This window comes from Wyeomyia smithii, chromosome 2 (assembly GCF_029784165.1).
Source record: "Wyeomyia smithii strain HCP4-BCI-WySm-NY-G18 chromosome 2, ASM2978416v1, whole genome shotgun sequence".
NCBI classification, from domain to species: domain Eukaryota; kingdom Metazoa; phylum Arthropoda; class Insecta; order Diptera; family Culicidae; genus Wyeomyia; species Wyeomyia smithii.
Window position 1 is genome coordinate 163,388,113 of NC_073695.1, and position 19,595 is coordinate 163,407,707.

The 19,595-nt window shown below is 39.7% G+C and overlaps 1 protein-coding gene across 1 annotated transcript in view; it reads left to right on the forward strand.

Annotated features, from left to right (window-relative positions):
* Window positions 1-6,381: 6,381 nt before the first annotated feature.
* LOC129723049 (voltage-gated potassium channel subunit beta-2) overlaps window positions 6,382-19,595 on the forward strand; it is a 138,929-nt gene continuing 125,715 nt past the window's right edge. Inside the window, exons 1-2 of the mRNA XM_055676998.1 lie at window positions 6,382-6,423; window positions 8,922-8,991. Of these exons, the coding sequence (XP_055532973.1) occupies window positions 6,397-6,423; window positions 8,922-8,991 (97 nt within the window). The 5' untranslated portion in view covers window positions 6,382-6,396. The remainder of the gene's footprint in view (window positions 6,424-8,921; window positions 8,992-19,595) is intronic.

Genomic DNA, 19,595 nt, shown 5'->3' on the forward strand with positions numbered 1-19,595 from the left:
CAGAAACACGAATTCGGCCGAGAATGATGAAGAAACAGTTGCACAAACAGTGCATACGAACAGTCAGATGAACCAATTACATCGAAAAAACTCTCTTTCAAAGTGAATTTTTTCTATTTTGTATTGGATGTAGCTATTGCATCGTTCGATGATCGATTCCAGTTAATGAAAAATCACAGTGACAATTTCAGCTTCTTGTATGATATTCACAGTTTAATGGGTTGTAGTACAAATCAGTAAGAGAAAAGTTGTCTACATTTACAGAAAATCCTCACACACAAGAAAGAGTGTGACATCGATGGACATGAAATGCACCAAGAACTTGTTATTTTATCACCTATGTTGCCAGCTGAGACGACTCCAATGAATGCTACATCACTACACAACTACATCACAAAAAATCAACTGATTGATACTTTTTCAAATGTTTTTGTATCTTTGAGAATTTTACTCACTTTACCCATTAGTGTAACAAGTGGTGTTCTTTGAGCTCCTGGAAAAGACATACAATGAAAGCGCAGGAGACACATCTACAGTTCGATGAGCACTACAGCGCGAGAAGTGTTGGGTACAACTGCGGCAGCTGCGTCCAATGAGTGGTTTGACGCTGGGTGCCAGCGAGTGACGGAGGAGAAGAACCGCGCCAGGGGTCACATGTTGGCCACGGCTGTGACTCGTCAGAGCGTGGGTAGATATCGAGATGCTAGAGCCGCTGAAAAGAGACTCCATCGCCGGAAGAAACGACAGCATTGGGAGCGTCTTCTTGCGGAGGTGGAAGGTTGCTTCTCCAGGCACGATGCGAGGAGCTTCTACAAGAAGGTCAACGGAATTAGGAATCGAAACGTGTCAGTTCCTGTCATGTGCAACGATAGGGAGGGGAACCTGATAACCGATAAAACAGAGGTGGCCAGGCGTTGAAAGGAATACTTCAGTGTGCTGTTGAACGGTGAGGGAAACAGTGGAGTCGAAAGGAGCAGGATGACTATTGAGGATGATGGTCAAGTTGTGGATCCACCATCCATGGACGAGGTGAAGAAAGCAGTGAAAGAGCTGAGAAACTGCAAGGCAGCTGGGAAGGCCGGCATTCCCGCCGAACTCTTCAAAGTCGGGAGCGAACAGCTGTATCGTGCCATCCATCGGATCATGCTGAGAGTGTGGTCTGATGAAGAATTGCCCTCGGACTGGTTGGAGGGGAATCGTAGAGCAGTGGAAGAGGCCTTCGGACCTCTCAGGCGAGAAGCTGCGAGATTAGGGCTTGTCATAAACTCTGCCTAAACGAAATACATGGTGGCTGGCAGAGTGCGTGGTAGTCCGTTGGCGGTTGGTGTTGCGGTGGTGCTAGATGGGGAAACATTTGAAGTAGTCGACGAATTTATTTACCTGGGAACATTAGTGACATGTGACAACGAGGTTGTGGGATAAAGAGGCGGATAGCAGCCGTGGGATAAAGAGGTGGATAGCAGCCGCAAACAGGGCCTTTTACGGATTACGTAACCAGCTAAGGTCCCGCAGTCTGCAAATCCGTACAAAACTTGCACTCTATAAGACACTGATTCTTCCGGTGGCTCTCTACGGCCATGAATCATGGACGCTGAAAGAGGCTGATCGGCGAGCTCTTGTTGTTTTTGAGCGTAGGGTTTTTTTTTTTTCAAACCTTGGCGGCAAACTAGAAAATAGTGTTTGGCGCAGACGCATGAACCATGAAGTGTACCAGGCATACAAATCGGCGGATATAGGCAAGCGGATAAAACACGGCAGGCTTCAGTGGGCTGAGCATGTAGCGAGAATGCCGGATGAGCGTCAAGCGAAGGCTATATTTAGCAGGAATCCCGATAGAGGTCGTCGACTTCGGGGTAGACCCCGCACTCGTTGGATGTGTGCTGTCGACGAGGATGCACGCGAAATAGGTGTTAGGGGCGATTGGAGGATAGCAGCCCAAGACCGAGCGACATGGCGACGTATTCTGAATTCGGCACTGGATTGATAATCGGTCTGTCGCCTTAAAAGTAAAGTAAAGTAAAGTAAGTAAGTAACAAGTGGCGAGAGAAGTTTCTCAAAACTAAAACTTATAAAGACGTAACTACGATCGACCATGTCGCAAGAACGTTTGTGTGGCTTGGCGATAATATTGATAGAAAGACAGGTGCTTCAAGAAATTGATATGTCGGAAACGATAAAAAAATTTGCAACATTGAAAGCATGAAAAGGTAATTTTTGAATTGTTAACACAACACATGCTGTCTAATCAAATTTTCGAGTCTATAGAAAATGCGTTTTATATAAAATAAAAACTTGAGGGGGGGCGGCAAAATCAGTCTTCGCCTGCAGCTCAAATCAGCCTTCGTCCGCCCCTGAATACACTAATACATTGTACTACGAAGCAATGAAACAAATTTAGATCGAAGGACACGAGCAGTTAGGTGAAAATCGAACACTTCTGAAACACGGTTAAAAACTCTTTGAAGACCAATAATGGCACTGTTTGCGCTGTAGTTGGTGCGGCGAAACGGAATATGCAGTAATGATGACCTACGTAATGCTCTTGTGGGTGCGCTTATATTGATCTGACGAAGGATATTCGGACAGTCAATTCTACCTGTTAGAGTATCGGATACTACCATGGCGCGTGCTGTTTCTCGGCGTAGTTGTAGCGTGTCGATATGAAGAAGCTGACAGCGATCCTTGTATCGAGTATTCCGTGAAGGATGCCTCCATGGAAGCAATCGGAGCGCAAAGCGAGTGAATCGACGCTGGATGCTTTCGATTCGGTGAATAGAGTTGTTATAGTAAGGAACCCAGACTGGACAGCAGTATTCCGAACAGGACCGAACCAATGAATTGTACAGAGATACCAGGCAGTGGATGTTTCTGAAGTCGCGTGTCATTCGAATAATCAGTCCCAACTGCCTGGAGGCTTTTGCGATGATAAATGAGACATGTTGCTTAAAGGTGATCTTAGTATCGAGAATAATTCCGAGATCTTTCACATGGTCGACACGCTGTAATTGAACACCATTCAGATTGTACTCGAAGTGAAGAGGATTATTCTTCCTAGTAAAAGAAATCAATAGGCATTTGCTAGGATTAAGTACCATGCCATTTAGTTCACACCAGTGTGAAAATTCATTCAACTGTTGTTGCAGGAATAGAGCGTCGCTGTTGCTTTTAATTTTGAAGAACAATTTCGGATCCTCCGCAAATGCTAGACGGGGACATTTTAATGACTGAATTATGTCGTTGAAGTAGAGTAGGAACATCAGCGGGCCCGAATGGCTGTCTTGTGCAATCCCTGAAGTTGCAGAGAAAGATTCAGATATCTCATCGCCAATTTTTACGCTTATCATCCGTCCCGAAAGATATGACTCCAGCCAACTCAATAGATTGCCAGAGAACCCATACCGATCCAGTTTCGCAATGGCGATACGATGATTAATTTTGTCAAACGCAGCGGATAAATCGGTGTAGATCGCGTCGGTTTGAGCTCGCTCTACGAAGCTATCGATGACGTATCCCGTAAAACAGATTAAGTTCGTCGCACAGGAACGTTTGGGAAGGAATCCATGTTGCTCCTCCGCGATGACGTTCTGGCAATGAGAATATATTGGTTCCATGACCACTAACTCGAACAATTTGGATGTAGCACACAATGCAGGTATTCCTCTGTAGTTGTCTATGTTGCTCCGATCGCCTTTCTTATGAACCGGAAACATAAACGCCTGTTTCCAAGCACAGGGGAATCTTCCTAAGGCTATAGATAGGCGAAACAGATGCGTAAGAGGAGTTAACAGTCCGGAAATGCATTTCTTCAGTAATGTGGCGGGGATCCCGTCAGGGCCAGGTGAGTTTGAATGCTTTAACTTAGTGACAGCGGCAGAAATGGCACGATCGTCAATAATAATCGAGGCGATGGAGTTACTAGAAACAGCGACTTTGTTGGCGGCTGCGAATATCTGACTAGTGGTAAGAGATTCATCGCAAAAAACACTCGAGAATTTTGCAGCAAATAGTCTGCAAATATCAGCCGGATTATCTGGTTTTTCGGTAGCCAATTCCATCACTGACGGCAGTCCCGCTTCTTTCCGCTGTACGTTAACGAAGTTCCAGAATTGTTTTGGATCGATTTTCAATTTATTGTCGATTCCTCGTCTGTAATCGGCGTAGCATCGTCTCCTAAGGATCTTGTAATCATGGTTAACTGACCGGTAATGATTCCGCAGAGAAAGCGACCCATTTGCAGAATATTTTTTAAAGGTGGCATTTTTAAACCGTTTTAAGCGTCGCAATTCCGAAGACTGCCAGGGGAGGTATTTTCGAGATCGCACTTTCGTTCGGGGTACAAAACGGGCGATCAAACCGGAGACGATCGAAATATATTGGCAGGATTAAGACTATTTACCCAGTCGACATTATGCAGTTCTCGTAACAGTCCCTCGTAGTCTGCTCGCTTGAAGTCGTAACGAAACTGATCTTCTGGCTCGTGATAGTCGATGCTACTCAGCTTGTCGAATGTGAGGCTAAGAGCCGGGTGGTGAGTAATAGATTTAACCAGTGGTTCCGGAGCATAAGTTAACCGGGGGGCGATGTCTCTAGTGCTGACAAAACAAAGGTCGAGGCAGCGTCCGTTCTCGTTTGGATTATTATTTATTTGCTCAAGCATGGCAGCGTTATAACCGTCCAGAAGGTCAAGTGCACAAGAATGGATGGTGGATTGATCCGGATCGGGGTAAAGGAACCCATTACGAGATGGGACCCAGAATAAACTCGGCAAGTTGAAATCTCCGATTATTACAATCTCATCGCACCGTTTCGCTTTGTCGTGAATTGCTAAAACTGATTGGACGTGAGCATCGATAAGTTGTTTATCGCGAGTTCTATCCGGTGGAAAGTAAACAGTGCAAATATATAACTTCCGTCCGGTGTTAAAGCAAATTAAAGTTTGAATGAGAAAGGCTGAGTCTAACCGCTAGGTGGATTAATTTAGGTTTTTTATAAACATTCAGCTCCGCATAGGTGATGGTTTAGGGGGCCCCGCATAATCAATAACCATAAAACGTGCCTAACAACTAGTTCGGGTTATAGTCCCGACTGTATGAAGTATCGTTAAACCGTATGGCTTATCATCCGTTTATGGTTATTGATTATGCGGGGCTGTATCCTGGCGTGGGAAGCTCCCACTGGTGTTTATCAAGAAAAAACGTGAAAATCAACGCCGCGTACCGGGAAGGATCATTATCGATTTTTGAAATAAAAAAAACTTTTCAAGCTCGGCATACAGCACTATGAGGGTGTGCTAATATGTCGTAAGGGCTCTCAATAAACTCTGCTTCAATCTTGGGACAAGACTATTGATATATTGCGAAATATTTCCAATATTCAATATCACAAAGTATTTATCGTTGCATTATTTGGCACCCCTCTATCCGAATTATAGCTCATTGATGTCAAAGTATCGTTGGAGGGATGTCAATTGACAGATAATCGATAAATATCAAGATATATCAACCATCGTGTAATATTATCGAAATATTTTTCATGAAAATAAAGGTGTCTAGCCCCTAGGCTTCAATAGAAATTGATTCATGAAAGAATGTCTTGTATTTTAATTTTTTTAACACATTTTAAAGTGTATTTTTATTAACTTATTAACATCCTGTATGTTAGTTAATGCTCCATTTATGTGCAGTTATATGGAAAGCATCTAATTTAAGATAACATTTTTCAAATCTTAATCATATATACCATTTCAGTAGTATTCAAATTCTGCTGCGCAAAGTACTTGCTGCAATGCAACGAGTGCTAAATCACAATCATTTTTTTTTGTTCACAGAAAATGCTACTGATTTTTCGATTATTTGAGGGATTTATCATATGGTATGAAGCCCAAAAAAACTGCATGCATGCCTACATTGACATAGTAGTTTCGTAATTCGAAGAACCGTTTCCTTTCGTTACATGTTCATTATAAGCTTGTTATCAACTAAAGTGTGAGTAATAATGATAAAAATCTTAGATTACATATATTCCCAGGACAAATAATAATATAACATACTCCAATTACTAATTGATGCGTACGAAGTAATCACAACAATAAATTTATGAACATTACGTTATCTTATTCCAAAGAAGTAACTGCATACGTTCTCAACAGCGTTACTGGAAATATTTATATATGTATATATAGACGTCGAATAACTTAATACCTGTTCGCACTGACGCCCCTTGATTAGAACGCATGCGTCGTATCACTCACAAAAAGATATTTTTACAGTTCGTCTCCGAGATTGAGACATAATTTTAGTAAATCTGATAGTTTCACAAAAGACGTAGTAAACTAAGTAAGCGATTATCTTCCAGCTAAGTTAAAGCTTGTATTTCAAACTATTTATGTGGTGATTTATGAATAGATGTGAATGTGTCTTAAAAGTATATCAGTTGGCGGTTTTTAACCTGTTGTATTGAAGTTTGTTGCTTTGTACATATAAGCTAGTGTTATTTTTGTTATTGCTTCAATTTTGAGGCATTACTGTAATTTATAGTTTCTTTCTTTTAAAATAAATTAACTGTGTTGTATTTGAATTAATTTGTGCCAAATAATAAAGCCTTCATGCTTTGTACGGTAGCATTACTTAATCAAAGAGAACCAAATAAGTTGCCCTTGCATTTGGTATAGTGAGTAGGAAGTGAGATGAGATTTTTTTCGAATGTAAGGAAGGAAAGCATTTCTGAATAATATTATTTGTTTGCAATTTGTATATTTAAAAACACCCGATTTAAAAATAAATTGAACAGTTTCATATTTCAACTCGAAAGTACTGTCCTTTGCAATTATTAAGATACAGCGACGTAGTTGTAGCTTAGTAAGAAAGAATAACATCTTGAATACAATTCAAATGCTACCATGAAGTTAATTACTAATATTACATAAGTGGCAGTGGTAAAAAAATCTCCCTCTATTTGGTGAAATACCATGGGTACATATCAGTAACAGAAAGTATCTAGAAAAAACACAAAATAAAAGCGTGATCCTTAAATAATGAATTAGATGTGTGTGGTTGAAGCGTTTATAACGCTAATTGATATAAAATTATACCGTTCATATTACCATCATCTAAAGTAAGTTTGCGTAGACACTATCTAGCGCGCGAGTAATTGGCCGTTTATCCGTTAAATTACATATACGTTCAAACTGTTTCGAGAGTAAACCATTGAAAATTAAGTGATCCCCCCAATTACTTTATCCATAAAACAACAAATTTACTTCACGAAATTGATTCAGAAGCAGGCAAGACTCTTCCATGGCCATTCGGATAGTTTTTCCGACGTTTTATTACAACTTCACCTTCATTTTTACTTATGACAGACATCGCCTTTTTTTGCCTTCCTCTCCAAGGGAAGGCTACAATTTCGCTTTAAAAGTAAGCTGACACATATCTCAATCGAGAAGTTTTTGAATTTGTATTACGCACGATTCCAATTGAATGTAAGACTACGCAAAATGTTTTCGTACTACAATTCTATTATAAACCAATATTTCAGTACTACTTTAACGCATGAACAAGTTTCGAGTTCATCTTTGAAACAAAAAGGTCAGAGATACCTGCAGACTTGTTTAACTACAGGAACTTACAGCTCTTCAGTTTTTGCATAATTCGAATTAGTTTTGACAGGAAATGGTTAAATTAATATACGGAGAAATGAGGATCACACTTGTAAAACATCAAAGATAACCTGAACAAGATACCTAACTTCCATATTTTTCATACATTTTGAACACGACCGATTTCCGACGGTTAGTGCTGCCATCTGATGGCTTAAATTCTCATAAAATTGTCACTATGAGCAAAACCGATTTATCGTGCATAGTCCGTCATCGATCGTTGAGCTGTTCAAGATTGTATATGAAAAAGGTGTAGCAGTTTGGCCAGCTCGACGCTTAAGACAAAATGCAGATCAATGATATTGTCATTTTTTGCGCTTAATGCTATTGCCATAGTTTTTGCACTTCAAAGTACGAAAAGAAAAGTGTGAAATTGACTGTCAGAGTGGGGGTTTATATTGAGGAGTCATATTTATTTTCAGGTCCCATTCTATCAAAATTTAAAGTTTGATATGTCGCAAGCCAGGTTTCAGAACCATTGTACATATAGTCAGGTTCACCGGGGCACCCGATTGTTGCTTTATTAACCTCGGCAAGAGTGAAAAACTTGGCTGTATAGCGTGCTGATAGCGGTTATCGGAAAATTTCTGATGGTACGCTAAATTTTAAATGATGCGCCGACAATTCTTGATTCTTCCGGAAAGCTTCATGTTTGAGAACTAAGCATTCGTACACATTATCATCATTTTTCGTATGGCAGCACCGTACAGTCGTCCACATGGATACAGAAAAAATTGTTTCACCTTTCAGCAGTCATGTCTTGGCCTTGTCGTCAGTTGATTTTGACGTTAAGTATACATCATATTAACAGTGTATAAATTAGTTCGGCTTTTGCTCACGCGCAGCGACAATCATGTCTGATGAGTTCTGCAAGAGTCAGGTATCTTGTTCTAGTCATCTTTCAAAAAAAAAAACATGTTTCAGATGTCGTTTTTCCTTGAATGCAGTCAACATATTATTATAATCAATAGTACATGGTCTTGATAAACTAATTAAAATCAATATTTGTTACGTGGAAAAACCATAAATGTGGTATAAATGCCTGGTATTTGTAATTTGTTTCACTATCATCACGAAATTCAAAAATAAAAACCGCTTGTCTATTCTCCAGAATAAAGGTAATTTTTGGCATGTTCATTTAATAAACATTATTATTTACGTATCCTATTCTTTGCGCATTATTGATTCCTCGATGTATATAGTTGTCATAGTTAAATTCTGGCAAATACACATTTCATTGCCTTGTTTTTTTACTGTTTTGCAGCATATCAAGCTGGCTCACCAGTTTTGGTTTTCGTTCCCTCCACCAGGGGCGTCTGGTGGTAGTTCATCAAGTAAGTGTGTTCCAACAATGAAATGCTTCATACATCTGTTCATTACCCATCGACCTGTCCCCCACTAATAAACAAAACCTATAGAGCAAAATTCTTATGTCGCCAAGAGCAATTCTTATTTCTGGCATTTTTATGTTATAAAAATATGATATTGCATGTTTGTTTTTGGCAGTAAGTTTAGAGAAGTTCACGATGCACCATGTTGATAGGTGCTACCTCACGAGATTAGGGAAAATACAGCTTAATCTGAGTCAATCTGAAGAAACATTTATTTAGCAATTGAAAAATTCGTAAAACTGCAAGATGTGGAAATCGGGATAACCTTGTAAATTGCATCCTCTTAGATTTAAACGTAAGGAACTATTCAAATATTACATATCGCGGAATTTGGCGATTTTCGCTTCGCGACGCTTCGCTGAATACCCCCCACCCCTGAGCGCGTTATGTATTTTATGAATGATCCGTAATCATATGCAATGTAAAATCACGTGCACTCGACAAAATTTATCAGAGAAAAACACCTAGTTGAAATCTTTCATTATTTGCTAAAAGCGTTGCCGTTAATAATTGTAACCATGGAATGAAAAAGTTTGACTGTGGATGTGTAAAATTTACATTATCTTGCATGTATGTTATTCAAGATCATGTGGTCGATTTTCTCTCTCCGTACCATTACATTTCTGATTTATGCAATTTCCGACGAACTGTGCTGCCTACAATCGCATACCAGTCCCATATGGATTTCCATGGTTTTTGAGTTAAATATCAGATTCCATCTATTTCTTGCTTTACTATCGATTAAGAAAACAAAAAAGTATGTTTTGTTTGGAAAAGTCAGAAAATAATGCGAGATCAAATTGTCCCATCTTAAGAATAATCGCATATTAGTCACAGCAAATGTTTTTCCTGAGTTTTGACGCCTTCGTCAACACTTAGAGGCGGGTAGGCGAGCGGTGCCTCTATAAACCGCTATCAGAATCGCTGCCGACTGAAAACTAAACAATCAGCGCAGCTGGCACGATTCTTCCGTATCATAGCACAGTACAAAGCGAAAACGAAGCAAGCAAAGGACGCGAAAATCGCAAGCACGGCGAACACACGAAAGGATAATTGGCTCGGGAGACAGCGCGAATGCAGTTTAAACATAAGGAAAATGAGCCACCACACTAAGGTCAAATGCGCACTTCTAGAGTTCTAGCGAACACAAACATCTACTTTCGGATTAATGAAAAAGCACTAAGATCATTTACACTTTAACTTTTAATTAAAAACACTTCGTTATAACTTGAAAATAAGCATTCGATTGGAATCATGTAGGATAAGGATTCAAAATACACACTCTCGGTTCAGAATACACAATGTCGATTCAAATTCACACTAAACACTGAAAATACACAAAGAACTAGCTTGCGCAAATGCGCGGTATGTATACTGGTTATGTAGCGGCGCAGAAAGTTCTCGTCTCCTTTATCAGCTTCCTCCATGCGGTAGAATGAATTAGATTCTAGTAGAGGTGGGTTGCAGCGCAGTCGCTCACGTGTTGTGTTCTATTCAGCAGGAGAACATACCAGAAGCGTCATGAGATGTTCTTCGGAGCGTTCCTTTATTCGTAAAGGACATTTTACGTTGGCGTAGTGAAAGAGAAGAGCATTGTCCTGCTGCGATGACGTATATAAAAGTAAGATGCTCAAAACCTGTTCGCTGCGCGAACACTGAGTATGGCCAATTTTTTTCTCTTCAATCCATATAACAGATATTTGGTGCTGTGTTTCAAGCTTTTTGTTGTTAAAACTCATCAAATAATTAAAAATGCAAAGTTGTTTCAAATAAATTACACACAAAAATTATTTTTATGTAGACACTGAAACTGTAACTTTTTCGGGAAGTTCGTTCCCGAAAGGTTACTGGTTTCGTTGATCAGAGGGATAATAGCTTTGAGCAATGCTGCTGTCTGTAAGAGGTAAATTTCCAGTGGATGATCTGCTCACTTCAAATGATCATTCAAGTTGAAGTCCACTTTTCCAATATGAAAAATGCACGGACTAATGCGGAATAATTTTTGAAGTAGAATACTTCTCTCAGGAAGTTCGGCTACATAGGGATGTGAAATGAAAATCTAAAATCGAAAAAAGTGAAAAATATGTCCAATTTCAAATGCCAATAAATCGGTTAGTATTCGATGTATTTTTTTCGTTCTTGCACCAATAGATTGGAAAATCTTCTAAGATTCTTCCCAAATGAAGATAATTGTTATTTTATTATTCAAACTATTGTACTATTGAAAAAAGTCAAGCCTTGTCAAAACGAAAAATTCGACCTCTGATTGGTCGTTATATGATTGCTTTCCAAGCACGGTCGACAGCATCATATACCTTGCAATTTAAAATATGCTATTTGGTCTATACAAGAGCCTGTTCCAGCCGAAGCCGCTCATAATAGTTCTAGACAGCGACAACAGCAGTCATCCCTTAGCAGCAGCAGTAGCAGTGCAGTGGATACCAGCGATAGCGGATAGCGGTCACACTGCCGGTACCCGGATAACTGTCCCATAATGAAAAACAACATGTTGAGAAAACGGCGATTGAATATTATCCGTGAATTTTCGGATTTCCAGCAATTACATCCAGAACCAATGACCATAACAGTTTCATGGCAGCACAAGTTTATCGTTGAAAATAAAAAACCATAGATGGAATTGGTTTTACGTTTTATAACTTGAAAAAAAAGACAAAATGGGACAAAATATGCCGGTACATTTCAAAAGTACTCGCATATTTTGCCCCATCACATATAAATTCAACCAGCAACCGGCAGTATCATTGGCAACGTAGATTGTACTACAGAAAAACAACATAAGTCTAGTTAATTAAATGATGCAAACATAAAATTTTGCTCCAGATTAGTGTATATCGGATTATTTTAGGCATATAGAAGTATATCATACTTCTATATGCCTAAAATAATCCGATATACACTAATCTGGAGCAAAATTTTATGTTTGCAGTTTGTACCACTATGCAGTGGGACTCTAATGCGGGTACTTTCAATATGGGACAAAGACAACTTGGTATTTTTTCCATGTTTTTCCATACAAAAGTATCAATTTTAATTTTTTTCCAGAAAATATGATAACAATTAAGTCGATTCCCGATGATAACTCAAAAGTGACCAAAATCAGTATGGGACAGCTATGCGGGTACCGGCAGCACAGCTGTGGCATAGCAATGGATAGCGCACTAGTTGCAGCGGATCTCAGGCCACAACTGTGGCATGGCTACGGATAGCGTAGCAGTTGCCGCGGGTATATCTGACCATGAAGCATTTAGGCAATAATTGAATGAAAATTGCAATTGCAGCAATCGGCCTTTTTCAAGGCTACTAAATGTATTTGGAAGAGCATAATGAATGGTTATTAATAAACTGCAACTGAGGTTTGATGCTGCTGCAAATGCACAGCAGTGTGATGTTTATTACAATTTGTTGATACTGTACTTAACAAGCGGTATATACGAAAAAATTCCGATTTCAAAATGACACGCAAGCAGCCGAGTTATCTTTCTTGTAAAAGTATTCTACTTTAATCCTGCAGTCGTGGCTTTGCACACAACCCTCCTATGATTTTATCAGCACGTATTGCGAAACACTGAAGACGTAAGAAATAAAAATTATTCAGTAGCATATACATGACTTCAACCTTATATTTTGCTTTTTCTAAGACAACCTTTAAGCCGGGTTTTTTATAAGGGGGATGTTTTGTGATGCATTAATTATTTACTAATATTTATTCAGATTTTTTATTGTGTGTTCTGCCACAAAGGGTGACATATCAACACTATTACATATATTTTAAGTTTTATTTCATTAAAAGATTGTAATTTATTCCGCAGTTAAGTGAAACTAATTGTAGGAAAATTGTAAACCTACTTGTCAAGAAAAACAAGAATTTAAAATTAAACCTTAATCTAACCTACACCTTTAAGCCGGGGTAAGTAATGCATGGACGTCTCCGCCATTCTCCATGCAGCATAGAAGCTGTCTGTGGCCATAAACGTCTATCCATATTCAAAATACTTAAGAAAAATATGACTACTCCTACACCGAGCGGTTGAAAGTGAGACAGGTATGCCTAAATAATCGTATATCAGACTCTTCATTATTTTTCATTGGAATTTTCACGAAAAAAGCAATTCTTTGACGAAAAAGTTATGATTGAGGTCTATTTCATTACATTATGTTGAAAAAATAAGAATAACCCACCCCAAACAGGCGAAATACCCAAAACAAGAAAAATATCTTCAAGCGCTGTTTTCTCAACTCGATGATTTGCCACATGGGACTGATATGCGATTATAAGCAGTGTGCTCCTATGGTTGTTAACGAATGCAATGTTAACGAAAAAAAACATATTCATAGAGATTGTAGTGCATAGTAGTTCCAGATTTGATAACCAATTAAGGTACGTTTAACCTATTATTACCAGGGGCGGACGAAGGCTGATTTGAGCTGCAGGCGAAAACTTATTTTGGCGCCCCCCTTAATTTTTTCGTTAACTGGCAGATTTTTTTTTACGCGGGGGATACGTATTTCTTAAAAAACCGCCGTAATTCGAAAATCCGCGTAAAGAAAAAAGTAAACCACCAAGAAAGGTTTCAGAAGAAAAAAGCCGAGACGCTCTTCGACCGGTATTTAAAATAGTTCTCTTTGACGGTTATTTCAGATCTTATGGAGGGCGGAGATTTTTTCGATTAAGTCTTTAACTCCATAAATACTCAGAAGTTTCTGGTTCCCTACCCGCGTTAACTCGAAAACCCGTGAAATTTTTTTTCGAATTAGCGCGGTATCGCGTAAAAAAAACGCAATAATTCGAAAATCCACGTAAAAACCGCGGTAATTCGAAATCCGCGTGAAAAAAACTCGTAATTAAATCCGCGTTAAAAAAACCGCGTAAAGAACCTGACTGTGTATCAATAGTTGGAGCCATGGACAGGGTAATGATTCCGGAATCCGGAATAGTCCGGTTAAAAATCAAACTCAACGTGATTTTAATCACAAGCAGCAGACTCACAAGTTTCTTTATTTCATTAATTTCAATGAATGTGCGTAATTTCAATCCAAGTAACATATTTTAAAGCAAATAGCTATGTGTTAAGGTGGAAATGACTGTATTGAGAAAGTTTCATCATCGAATTTTAAAAACCGTATGTATATTTTATTTATTGGCCCAAAAAAACTTCTATGAGCAATTCTCGCTGAAACCGTCCCACTGGTGACATGAGGTCTTTAAAAAACGTTTTTTTTTGTGTTTGAATGATTGAAAATAATGAAAAAATGAGAAAACCACGTTGGTTAGTTCATATTGATGGACCCCTCGAGCACAAATCGGTTAAACGGTTATTATATTGCGTTGATTTGATATTGGCCGCGCGTCATGCGTTGAACTGTTTGAAGTCCGATTTTGGAAAGTGACCAGAATGACAAAGTAAACTCAATGCTCACCTAATGTTTTGAATGTATATTAAAGCATTTTTTCTCTGCTTTCTAAAGGTGATGTCAAATTTCAAATCGGTGGTTGCGAACTTGCTCAAAAACACGTTTTTCTGATGAAATCCAAGATGGCGGCGAGATCCAAGATGGCGGCCAATTTTTTTCTACATCAAATGAAAGCTCTATCATTCCTCTTGAAAACGATGTGTTTGTTGCAGGGGGTTCAATGACAAATTCAAGAGAAATAAATCAATAAAAAGATCAAGAATTTCTCAAAAATCAATTTTTGTAAAAACCGTTTAACCGATTTGTGCCCGAGGGGTCTATCAATATGAACAACCCAAGATGGTTTTCTCATTTTTTCACTACTTTCTATCATTTAGAAACAAAAATATCCTTTTTGAAAGACCTCATGTCACCAGTGGGACGGTTTCAGCGAGAATTGCTCCTATGCAAAATTTCAGCTCAATCAGACATGATTTAGGAGTGCCTCAAAGCGCTTAAAGTTGTGATTTTTCGATCCTCGATAATCTACCAAGGCAGAAGAAGCACATGAAATTGCGAAAATCGAAACTTTTTTCGATGCCAAATGTCTTAAAATACTCAAAACGTCGAAATCTAGTGTTATCTCGAAAAAATATTTTTGGTCAAAATCGACCTTCTGGGAGTTTTTTTGGGCAACCGAGGGCTTAATATGAAATATTCTAAAACTGGTTTCTGGTCATATGCGAAACTCGTTCCAAATCAGATGTAAATTAATTTAATATTCATTAAGTATCTTAAACTTGTTTTTCATTAGAGTTGTTTGTACCTAACCAAAATTAAATTGTAACCAATCGGAATACAGCGTGCTAGAAAGCAATTTTTATTTTTCCAAATTTTTCCCATTTTTTAACCTTTGCTATAGTTTATTAAGCTAATCAATTAAACTTTATTGAATATATCTTTTGTTCTTAAATTTATATAATTTATCATAACATCCTGAAGGAAAGATAAAATATGTAATGTTTGCAAGCAAGACAGAAATCTAATAATAACAAACCACGACAGTTTAAAATTTTGGGAATTTCCTAGAACGCCGACAAGCTCATACCAACATGATATTAACTGTAATAAATTTTGAACATCACTAGAGCTTAGCATGGCCTGTTGACAATTGGCATTTTCACCATGTGCTATTGTGTAAAACTTATATTAAAAATTTTTAAATACTTGCTACTCACTAAATCAGTTTAGCAGTTAAAAAATAATGAAAAAATATGAAATAGTTATGAATTAAAAACAAATTCAGTTGACACAAAGAAACTTAACGAAAGAGTTTCCAGTTCAGTCGATCAAGGCTAAGTTTCGTGAAGCTCATCAGGAGATCATCCATTTTAAAAATCATGACTCCTCGTCAACTACGTAAGAGTAAAAAATAGCAGATTCAACTAATTATTGACATGGTGTCCATTCTAAAAGGGAACATGTTTGGCAAATTTACAACGATTTTTGCATGTTTTCATTTCTACAAAGTGCACTGATTTTACTAAATGCACTCTATAAAAGTTTTTATGAGTAAATATATTTATTTTTTGCAACTAAGTACAGGTCGGACTCGATTATCCGGAGACTCGATTATCCGCAATTTTATTTCTTTGGTACTTATTTCTAATTTTTATTTCGAAATCTTACTGTTGGCGCTGGGAGCCCGGCTTCAACGGTCATCCAAGTGCCAGTCGACGTGTCAGTTGACATGGTATCAAATGACCGATTAAAATGATAATTGGGGGAGAGAAAGAAAAACATCCGTAAGAAACTCATTCTTAAGCAATCAGTTGCGCGTGTTAGATTATATATTATACGTAGAAATGAATAGCTACTAATTTGGAAAAATTGTCAAATACAGGCTAGCATAAATCTTAGGATACTTTGATCCAGTAAGTTAAAATTATCGTGCATTAAAATGTAATATTGCCTGATATATTTTACTTAGGCTAAACGAAAAGCGTGATCGACGGAAAGAGTGAAATAATAAGTTGGAGTAGAAGCACTGAAAGTGTACGTTAGATTTATAAGATATACCCTATCTAAAAGTAAATGCATTACAGTTTAAAGCTAACCGTTACGCTGTAAACACGGTGTTAATTTATTCACTCCCCGCCGAAACACATCTTCAGAACTTTCAACATGGGCGTGGCTGAAGACATCCAGCAAACATCGAATGTAGGAATGCCGGGAGGCTGCGTTACCTGTCCGCGCCCCGATTCTTACGACAACTTTGTTCAATGCGACCAATGCGACAGCTGGTGGCACATGCGTTGCGCGGAGGTAACGCAATCCATAGGTGATGGGTCGTGGACGTGCCAGAAGTATAGACCGCTGAGTATAACCTCAAAGTCCAGCACTAAGTCTGCTCGTATCGCTTTATGATTGAGGCAGCTTGAAGAGGAGCGTGCGATTCAGCAGCGCGAGCGAGATGCGGAAAAGCGGGCTATAGAGCAGGACAAAAAACGACTGCAAGAAAAATATACTTTATTTGCGGAGCAGTTATCACACAATAAGAGCCATGAGACCGTTAGCAGTTGTGCGAGTCGGCATGACAGCATGCATCGTGTGCAGGAATGCATTGAAACCACTGCGGCAATTGCAGCTGGCGATGATGTAGCAGAACAGGTAAATTTACCGCAGCAGCAGAGCACGCCGAAGCCGACAGCAACGGATCCAGTAAAACAGTCGCGGATTTCCGAGTTCCAACTTGGGTCACAAATACTTCCAGGGAATCAGCAGCGGAATACCAGCGCGATTTCTAGAACCGAGTTTAAATTAGGAAAATTGGTCCTTGATGGACGCACTGAACCGATGCAAGGTAACAATCCCCATCAAGAGCCCCCCGTACTCTCACCAGGTAAGCCACCCATCCATAATAACTATCAAGATTTTCCCACTCAACTGAGTGGCGGATATTATCAAGATATGCTAGCTAAATTTGGGGCGACAACTCTGGGTTTCCATCATGTTGATGGCCCAGTACAAGATTCTCGGACACCGGCGCTGCAACAGAGCCCATCCATTTCTTATGTTTCCCTTGCCTCGAATTGCAGGAACGCAAATAAATCTGCTGGTGAGGCAGCAAAACATGTAGATACTAATGTATTTCAGTCAAGCGCACTTGCACCAAGACTACTCGATTTCGCCCTCCCCCCTCTCCCTCGCAGTTAGCCGCGCGACAAGTGATGCCTCGCGATTTACCACCCTTTGACGGCGATCCCGCTGATTGGCCGATTTTCGTTAGTGCATTTATGAACACGACCGTCGCGTGTGGTTATTCGAAAGTGGAAAACCTGACACGATTGCAGCGGTGTCTGAAAGGCTCTGCTTATCAAGCTGTTAGGAGTCGTTTATTATTACCGGAATCGGTGCCGCAAGTTATCAACACTCTTCAACTTCTCTACGGTCGACCAGAGCTGCTGATTAACGTGATGTTGGAAAAGGTTCGAACAACAGTGGCACCTAAAGCCGAGAAGCTCGAGACGCTCATCGAGTTTGGTATTGCTGTGCAAAGCCTGTGCGACCACCTGGAAGCCGCTGGACAACAAAATCATTTGACGAATCCATACCTGCTGATGGAGTTAGTGGAGAAGTTACCAGCTCACGTAAAAATGGAGTGGGCAAATTATATGCAAAGGTGCTCAGAAGTCAACCTCAAAACCTTCGGTGAATTTATGAACGGTTTAGTATACGCGGCAAGTCAGGTGACACTATATACGGGAAAAAGCGGCCGAGTCAGAAACAATGAGAAAGCTGGAATGAAAATCAAGGGATCGATCAATACTCATACTGACAATCCGGACAGTTCTTCGAATGAAAGTAAGCTGTGCGGTTATTGCAAAGATCGTGGACATCAAGTTCGAGATTGTGATAGTTTCAACGAATTATCCATCGATGATCGCTGGAAGAGAGTGCAAAGCTTGGAGCTTTGTCGCAGTTGCTTAAATGCACATGGCAGAAGAAGCTGCCGAAATGTTAAACAATGTGGAATCAACGGGTGTACCTTCCGTCACCATCCTCTGCTGCACTCTGGTTGTGGTTATCAGCTCTCACGGAATACGCCTGAATCAAACGTTGAGTCGGGCGTTAACCATACTCATCGTTTGTCGGACCAATCGCCTTTGTTTCGGATTATTCCGGTAAAGCTACATGGGTCTGGAAAAACCATTGAAACTTTCGCCTTCTTGGACGAAGGCTCATCGCTTACACTAGTTTAGTAAGAGTTGGCTAAAGACCTTGGGGTAAGTGGCGAAACAGTTCCGTTATGCCTTTTGTGGACAGGCAATGTCACAAGGATTTTAGGCAGATTCGAAAAAACTGCAGTTGATGGTATCAAGTGTCGAGAATGATAAACAATTGAAATTGAACAATGTAGCTCGCTTTGCCAAAGCAGACGCTACGGATCTCTGAACTGAATACACGGTTCCAGCATTTACAAAGTCTCCCGATTCGAGGATACAAAGTCGCCACGCCACGATTGTTGATAGGGGTCAACAATTTGCGTCTTACGATTCCTTTGAAGGTGAAGGAAGTACGCATTAACGAACCAGTAGCCGTGAAAACCCGTCTGGGGAACTGGTACGAGACTATTTCGCTTCAGAAGATGTAGGAACGAAATCAGGCGTTGAGTTGATTTCGGCCGCAGATAAAAGAGCCCTGCGGGTACTGGAGAAAACCACCATTCGTGTCGGTGACCGATACGAAACAGGATTGTTGTGGAAACATGACAATATTGAGCTCCCAGAAAGTTACCCCATGGCTCTGCGGAGACTAGGGTGTCTGGAGCGCCGGATGGCAAAAAATCCGACGCTGAAGGAGAATATCATCCGCCAAGTGGAAGAATATCAGCAGAAGGGCTACGCGCATCGGGCGAGCAAACAGGAACTAAGCACAGCCGATTTAAGGCGCGCCTGGTACTTACCACTGGGAGCAGTGGTTAATCCGAAGAAACCGAATAAAGTTCGCCTCATTTGGGACGCTGCGGCTACAGTAAACGGGATCTCCCTTAACTCGGTGCTACTCAAAGGCCCCGATCAATTAACATCCCTGCCAGCCGTATTAACCCGATTTCGCCAATATGCCGTGGCGGT